The 9,170-nt window shown below is 34.0% G+C and overlaps 1 protein-coding gene across 7 annotated transcripts in view; it reads right to left on the bottom strand.

Moving 5' to 3' along the window:
• Window positions 1-9,170, bottom strand: part of LOC145690397 (uncharacterized) — a 145,251-nt gene that overhangs the window by 85,272 nt on the left and 50,809 nt on the right. For 3 of the 7 annotated variants that reach the window (XM_081765237.1, XM_081765238.1, XM_081765240.1), the window contains exon 1: window positions 1,629-2,226. The exons of the other annotated variants lie outside the window; for them this stretch is intronic. In XM_081765237.1, coding sequence (XP_081621363.1) covers window positions 1,629-1,942 — 314 coding nt within the window. In that variant the 5' untranslated portion in view covers window positions 1,943-2,226. Of the gene's footprint in view, window positions 1-1,628; window positions 2,227-9,170 lie in introns of those variants that run through there. 7 annotated transcript variants of the gene reach the window in all.

Below are 9,170 nucleotides of genomic sequence, written 5' to 3'. Positions count from 1 at the left end.
GAGCAATTAAGATCAACTGTAGCATTACCACAACAGTATACCCTCATAATATGCTAGAGCAGACGGTAGTGCGCACAATCTAGAGAGTTATTGCAAAATTACTCAGAATCTTTTACGTTCCTTTGTTTATATATAAAGCAAAATCCGCAAAATGCAAATTATTCCTATACATACTAGATCCTAATGCAAGCCGACACATTTTGACATAGCAAAAGTTTCTGGAAGAAAATCTGCTCTGAAGTACATGTTAACCCCTGTAAAATTTCCTCAATTCACATATTGATAGTACTAAAAGTAAGGCTATAAGAACATGACACATTATCGAATTCTAAAAATTTATTGAGAAAAGAGGACAGAGAAAAAAGGAATTTCAGTTACAGCTTGCAACTGTTCTGTATGGTAGATCACCAGATAATTGACTTAGGACAAAGTCGTTTTGTGAGGAAATGATTTTCTGATTACTCTACAGTACTCAAATTTATTTTGAATGTTTTTGTGCTGAATACTTTTGGAAACTGAAAATAGCTTCTGTCCGTTATGAAGAGGTTATTGGGGGAGAAAGAAAACTGGCCGTATCTGAGTCTTCGTAATAGAGGGTTCTGTTCTGTAATAATACATATATTTCTGCAAGGGAAAACAAAAATTATTAGTCTTGTTGAGGTGTCTGCTAATGGAGATTTCACTGTACACGCTGTTTATACTATACAGATTTCACTGTACAGTGAATATACTGAAAATTCCACACTCAAGAAATCGTTAGAGTGGGATTTGGCGCTGGCGAGGTTTTGTTTTATGTGAGATTTCGTCCCACGAGACTTTAGCCAGCGAGGTCTTATACCTAAACCATCATATATAGCACTATTAACTTTACATATCAAAAATTCTCAATAACTTAGTGTAAGTGCATCTTCTGTGTTAAGAAATTAACATTAGTGCAATATTTTCAATATTTGATAAAAACTAAAATAAAAACACAGGGTGTCTCTAAAATATTCACCTAAATTTCGAAGTGTTATAGCCTAAAAACCGCTAATTCTATTTGAAATAAAAGTTTAAATTTCAAAAGAACGTGTATGCAAATGTAAATACACTACACACATTATTTAAGTTCGAAGTACTGTATTGCCTTAAAAGAAAGAAACAAAAAGTTTTTGCAAAATGCGAAATAATTGTAGCTACATCAAGGTTTCGCTTTGCAAAGGTACAATGTGGCCTCATACGGTCGCACGTCACAGATCAAGTCTAGTCGAAGTCTTTCCAATATCGCTTATGGGAATTGGCGAGTTGGCTGATGGTTGTCAGGAGATGTCACTAGAGCGTGCCACTCCTGCACAGTAGTCAAATTCTCTCCACTCAAACGAAATTTAAGACCACCTTGTTTCGAACTGTAGACACTTTTTTCTTTTCAAATACGATAAGCCATTTCCAAGCTATAACTCTTTGAAACTGGATGAAGAAGTTACAGATACAATGTTCAAAATACCACCCTAGTAGAAATGGAATTATCTAACCTTCTTCCGAAATGTCGAATGCAAATCAACTCTTTACGCTTTGCATGCATTAACTACACATCCATATTGCTTGATAATTTGGTGTTTAAGCTCACACTTATATCTATATTTACTTACCTTTCATTATAGTTATTAATTTGCACATTCTCACTTTCTTCCGTATCACCATCAATAATTGTTTCTAATGTGCAACAACTTTCAATTTCACCGTGTTTATTAGTCTCATTAGTGTGCGGGTAAGTTTGTTCTGAGTGATTATAAGATTGGTTTATTTCACTTTGTAACTCTGGATTGGTCTCGAAGTCTGCACTCTCCGTAGTTACACTACGTACATTTTTATTATCAGCATCGAAGTCAAAATTTTTGCTCTGGGAATCATGAGAATACTCAATTTTTATATTTAACACTTCAGTTTTAGTTTCTAACGACATAGCATTTTCATCGAAATCCGTTTCAATCTTTACTTGGACAGCAGTATTATCCAAATATGACTTTATTTTAGGCTCACATACGATGCTTTCAAACACTGATAAACTTTCGGTTATATCTGCTGATCTGTAAGTATAGAGATCTCGATAAGAAAAGAAGAGAACTGAAAACAAAATGTATATACGTATACAATGTAAATGTGGTAAAGATTTTGAATTTGAAATCACTATTTTAGAAGTAAATCATCACCTACGATGAGGAAACTTAATTCTTCGTGTCAATCGTAAGACCAGACCAGGGCAAAATCAACACTTCTTGCCCTCCCCTTTTCTTCCAAGGAAAACTGAGGTTCCTACCGTCTCTATATCATATTTGCTCAAATATAGGCCACAGTTTTTTTTTCCCTAAATTTTTGGCTTGAAAAATCACAGTGCGGCCTATAATCGAGATTTTTTCCCCCTCAGATCATAAATTGTCTTTTTCAAAATGACATGTACACGTATCTTCTGGATTCATATTAATGCCATTACAAGTTTCTGCAGTTACTTTTGTAAACCATCAAAGACTTATCTTGTTCGCAAAAATTGTCATCTTCATTGGATACTGGTAACACGTGACACTGGCACACTTAATACGCAAAACACTTGTACACTTAATACTTTTATTAACAGGAATACGATCTTCGTTACACAGTATATGTAATATATACGGTATATTTATATACAGTAGCTGTCCTTGAAAACAAAACAAAACAAAACAAAACAAAAAAAAAAAAAAAAAAAACTTTCCTTTGCAAAAATGTGTCAGCTTGTTTGTACCCACAACCAAATCACGCACAATCACTTGCCATCATTTCAGCATCACCAGCGTCTGATTCTTTACCCCCGCTAGACGATCTAGAATGCTGTTCAGAATCACTATCATAAAGAAGGCCATCTTCATGAGTCATCCTTAGTTACGCGAGAGTTAAAGAAGGAGAAGGAGAGAAAGAGACATTTCAGAGTACTGTCTAATTAAACTTTCTCGTAAATTTAGTACCGCAGGCTATACTCGACATTTCCTTTTTTTCTATAATCTCGTGTCAAAAGTTTAGGTGTGGCCTATATTTGCGCATATACGGTATATAAAAGGAGTCCTGACTGACTGAACAACGCTCAGGCCAAATCGTTTAAGCTCGAAGTTTGAAATTTGAACAGGGCATAGGATTTGTAATGTAAGGTCCCACTAAGGAAGAGTTTTAGAAATTCGACAGTCAAAAAGAGAGAGAAAGAGGGGTGGCAATTATCATAAAATGTCCATATCTCGGAATCTCTGAAGGTTAGAGACATGAAATTAGGAATTTGGATTTCTCATTTAAAATATTTAGGCACGTGTTTCACAATTTTTTGATATTTGCCCTTGAAAGGAAGAATAAGAGCGGTGTTACAATTGTTAAAATCGGATAGCCATATCTCGAAATTCGTTAAGATTAGAGACAGAAAAAAAAGTATTCAGATCTTTCATTTAAAATAATTAAAGACGTGTTATATATATATATTGGAAGAAAAAATAGTAGGGGTTGGAATTTTAAAATGAGATGGACATATAAATCTGTTAAGTTTAAAGAATGAAATTTGGTATTTAGACTTCTCATTTAAAATAATTAGACCGTTTTAGCTCTTTTTGATATTTCCCCTACATCAGAAGAAAAAGATCCAGGAAAATAAAAAGAGTCGTGGTTGCAACTGTTAAAATACGATGGCCGTATCTCGAAATCTCTTAAAGAAATAATTAGAATCTCTTAAAGAAAGAAATAATAATTATAAAATTGAAGATAAGATTATAAAGAAACTAGACATCGAAAGACCATATAATTTAGTAGTGTTAAATCAAATGAAGTCAAAGTTAAAAGATAAATGTTTTGAAATATGGAAGGGGAAGCAAAGTCAAGGGAAAGGTATTCAGTATTTTCATAATGACTCTATTTCTAATTGTTTCCTTTTTGACAATGAGGTTCTTCCGGATAACCGGTTTATAGACGCACTGAAGAAGCGTACAAACACTTATGGCGTTAGGGTAGCTCTGGCTAGAGCTCAGTCAAATTTAAATGTTGAATGTAGAATTTGCAAGGAACCGATTGAGTCTATGGCCCATGTTTTGGGAAAATGTATTCAACATGCTAATCGCCGTATATTTACACACAAATCAAGTGGTTAATATCCTGGAGAAGCATTGTCAGATTAAGGGGTTTAGAACTGGCAAAGAGTTAGAATTCGATACCAGTAAGGGTAAGCTGAAACCGGATCTCGTAGTTGAAAATCTCACCCATAGATATATCCTTGATGTTACTATTCGATTTGAAGAAGGTAATATGGAAGAGACAGCTTTATTAGAGAAAATTACTAAATATGAAGTTTTAAAGGAAAAATTTAATGATAACAAGAAATTCAAGGTAATACCGGTGATTATTGGTTCCAGGGGAGCAATTAGCAAAAGTGCTAAAAAAATTTTGAAAGAATTTAATGTGCCTAATTTTATTGTCAAGCGTATTGCTGTATTAGCTCTGAAATCAAGTATTGAAATTCTAAATGCGCATTTAGATTATACCAACTAGTTTTATTAGTTTACAAACAAGGATGATTTAGAAATTTTTAATGTAGTATTGATACGATTGTTTATATATAACAGAATCAAAGGCTTTTAATGAGTTTAGGTATTTTAATAATTGGTTTCTTGTTCATTATATTTATTTATTGTCTTTTTATACTGGAAATGTTGGTTGGATAATGTTATTATGTTACTTGTTGTTATAATGGTGTTGTTGCTGTATATAAATTTTTGAAAAAAATTTATTACAATTTTAGATAGTTCTTTTCTTTTATTGTTATTATTTATGCTTTATCTTTCATAACTTGGTCTGTGGTGTACTTGATAATATTTTTAGCTTTTGACTTGTCTGTTTGGGTATTATTGGATTATTAAAACTTTATATTTTATTGAGGGTTACACAACTATGAGTATTAAAAGGTTGTATGATATGTGTTATAATAGAAGTAACAGTCAGAACGAAGGTAGTAAGAGAGAGAAGGGGAACTGAACAGAGTTATACATACACCTATTACTATACAATTTTTTTTATGAAGTACCATTGCATTTTACTATTGTTTTTGTATATATAATGTGTGTTAGTTTAAATGAATGTATTGGTGTTTAAAACTGAATAAAGATTAGAGGGGGGTCAAAGTGGTTCCTAAGATGCTTAAATTTTACCAGCTCTGGGAATACCCCTTTGGGCCTTTATGTTACATGCTTGAAAACTGGTATTTAGGTTTTTAATTTAAAATAACAAGTTTCAGCGTTTTTTGATGTTTTCCTTAGAAGGGAAGAAAAGGCAGAAAGAAAAGAAGGGTAAGAGTTAATTGTTATAATAAGAAGGCCATATTTCGAAATTCCTTAAGGTTAGAGATATGTTAGGGATATAAGAAATGCGAAGCTGCAGGTAGAGTAAATGCAGGAGTCTTCGACGAAGTCCCCAGCAAGCTGAAGGCTAGAATTTCATAAAGATCAATAAGAATTATATCTTCTGTAATTTAAAATCATAAACAATTCTATTGGTGGATGAGAAGGCGACACTCAAACCACAAAATAACTTAAAAATAAAAATAAATAAAAAAACTTTTTCATTCATACGCTTCCCTATACATACCAAAATACCAACATTATAAATACAGCTTTTCTACATTTTGACGTAGCAAGACCATGTATTACGTACTGCAGTATCTCATATGCAACCCTAACTAACTAACTAACTCTATGGCCTATGGAACACGGAGGTTCAATGCTGCGTTCAAAAAGCTTTCCATTGACTTTTATTCTTAGCCAACTGAATCCAATTTCTACTGTGTATAAAAGTAACTCATTAATAATCAACACAATAAAACGAGGTTTAGTAGTAATTTTTATTTAACCAAGTAATTTTTATTTTGTAACAAGAGTCAGAAAATGACCATCTATAAAACTGAATTAAGATTTTTAATAACGTAATTTCAAGTTCTTTCCTCATACTATGTTCACAAAATACTTTACACCATGTTCTATAATACTTCAAAACGGCGCATATCAAACACTAAAAGAAATGAAAAATGACATTTTTCAGATTCACGTTCTTCGGTTGTGCCCCTTAGGCTAAAGAAGACGACTGATTAAAAGGCCCCATCACGGCGAAATAAAGTACCGCTAATTTTACAGTAATTATGTGATATCTTCAAATAGATAAAAGATAATCGAAATATGGAGCGCCCTAGACAATATTAGTTTACATGAGATACTGTTATCAGGACTCACTTGTCTGCTTTCGGTTTTCAGCCATTTTGAAAATCGGCATTTATTTTCACGTATCTAAATGGCTGCAAACGGACACCACTAGGTGAGTAGTGATAACGGTACGTCATGCAAAATAATATTGTCCAGGGCGCTCTTATTCACATTTCGATTAGTTTGTCTATTTGAAGATATCACATAATTACTGTAAAATTAGCGGTATTTTAATTTCACAGTGATCAGGCCTCTTAATAGAAGTGAAATGATTATGAAAGGAATGGATGGAATGATAATGTGAGGAAACGGGAGAATCTAGAAAAAAGCATACGGACAACATCCTGTTTACCACACCACATGAGCCTGAGATCGAACCGGGGAGCCCCCGCACCAGTAATGAGCGTTCTTACACTGAGCCTGAACTGCGTCGTAATTGTATGGTTAGCGTACGAGACTTCGGTGCGGTGCGGAGGTTTGACTCTCGGTGGGATTCCACAAGGTTCGGACGCTAAACCCGAAATCAATTAATTTACCACTGAGTCACCGTGCCTCCAGATTATTCGCAGTTACCTTAAAACGGCCCAGAAGTACAATCGATAGATAAGGGAAAATGACTCATGTCGATATGACAGGAGTGAAAATGTCACACTTTCCCTTATATCTGTATATCAGTGTAACGAACCACCTGGGAAATCAGCACATTAGAGATGCATCTTTATATCTACTCGCATTTAAGCTCTTGTTGATACTGATAACTTGTACCATTGGCTATCACCCTACGACTTCTAACGTCTTCAATTTGTAAACACTGATCCTCAATTTGAAGAGAGAGAGAGAAATGCTGGTACCCCTTACATCTTACTCAAATAAAAATATTACGCATTAAGAGTCGTCGAATATAAAAGTCATTGGCTTATTAGTTCAAATTCTTTATTCAAGCTTGTGTAATAAGACAACACAGGAGTAAAAATTATATGTCGGAAACCTACGTGAACACACTACGATGGATATTCTTTCTAATTATATACCATCGTTTGCATCGTTTCTTTCTAATTATATACCATGGTTTGCATAGCTCATTGCAGATTATACCTTTAGCATCTCACCAAAACTCAGAAGTAGCTTTCTGACCGATAGTGCTAATCCCTTGTAACATACAGAGTGTGATACACACAGAAGTACTGGATTTAATAAACGGAACAAGTTACAGTAAATTAATCTGTTTGTGTTGGCGCAGCATCTTTTCCCCTCCGTCTGCATAAAGTTTGTACTCGCCCGACTTGGGAGTTCCGAGTGAGAGATTACACCGTGAACACATGTAATCGTGATGTATCGGAAAAATGCTAGTTCGAAACTAAACAAAGAATTAACATAAAGTTCAAAACTAAAACAAAGGATTAATCCAACGTTCGCCAACTGAAACATTCTGAATCCTGACCGACGCATATGGTGGCACTTGTATACACAGCGTACAACTCTTTCAGTAGCATACGTGATTCTCCGAGAAGGAAAATACTCAAGGCAGCCACGGTCTTCAGTTATCACATATCAAATCAACTGAGTACGTGAGGTGATCAGAAGTGATCGAAGACTGAGTGCGTGCAGTGGCTGAACTAGTGAACTTAGGCAAGGTGGATCTATTTGACGGATATCACAGAAAACTGAACATGGGATAATCTGCGCGGTACGTGACGTTTGGGCGCCGCCGTTTGGGCACTGGACGTTTGGGTGCCAGACGTTTGGGCGCAAGTTAAATTAAAAAGTCGTTGTATTAGGCGCTGAATACTAAGTTCGAATCAAGATATCACAAGGTGTCTACTGTAGTGGAAGTCCTTGAATTATACTGGATTTTGTTTTACATACTAGAAAACTAGAATTTCAAATTCTAAAAACGTAATTAACAAATAATTTTGTAAATATTAAGTTTCAACCAGTGTGTGCTTTTTATTTGATAACTTTTCAAGCCAAATGTAAGTAGACCCGACTAGTATGATTGACTGCATTACATACAAAGTGAGCCTATTCCATTAAAAAAGACTTAAAGCAGGCCTACTACTGTAGTTATGCAATAAGTGTGAATGTTAAACACATTTTTAATGGCTAAATGATCAATATATGTACACTTAATTATTTTTCACTCTGAAACCGTCTTTCTTTTTTTTTCCTTTTTGACACTTTCTTTAATGCAGATTAAATGCTTAAATGGAACGAAAAAAAAAGTGCGTTAAGTTTTGATTTTTATATGGAATGTTAATAATAATAATAAAAAAGATGCCAGAAATCTGAATACTGCCAGTCCTAACCAATCGAAATTGAGAGAAAGATGTTAGATACAGAGTGTCTCTAAGACATTGAGTTTAGGAACCGCAGTAGCAGATTTCTGGCATCTTTTTATTATTATTATTAACATTCCAATATAAAAATCAAAACTTAACGCACTTTTTTTTTCGTTCCATTTAAGCATTTAATCTGCATTAAAGAAAGTGTCAAAAGGAAAAAAAAAAAAGAACGGTTTCAGAGTTGGAAAAATAATAAGTGTACATATATTGATCATTTATACCATTAAAATGTGTTTAACATTCACACTTATTGCATAACTACAGTAGTAGGCCTGCTTTAAGTCTTTTTTATGGAATAGGCTCACTTTGTATGTAATGCAGTCAATCATACTAGTCGGGTCTACTTACATTTGGCTTGAAAAGTTTCAAATAAAAAGCACACACTGGTTGAAAACTTAAATTTACAAAATTTATTTGTTAATTACTTTTTAGAATTTTGAAATTCTAGTTTTCTAGTATGTAAAACAAAATCCAGTATAATTCAAGGACTTCCACTACAGTAGACCACCTTGTGATATCTTGATTCGAACTTAGTATTCAGCGCCTAATACAACGACTTATAATTTAACTTGCGCCCAAAACGTCTGGCACCCAA

Source organism: Thermobia domestica, chromosome 7 (assembly GCF_964235325.1).
Source record: "Thermobia domestica chromosome 7, izTheDome1.hap1.1, whole genome shotgun sequence".
Classification (NCBI taxonomy): domain Eukaryota; kingdom Metazoa; phylum Arthropoda; class Insecta; order Zygentoma; family Lepismatidae; genus Thermobia; species Thermobia domestica.
The sequence above is the reverse complement of the archived record's forward strand: the minus strand, read 5'-3'. Positions and strand labels throughout refer to the sequence as shown.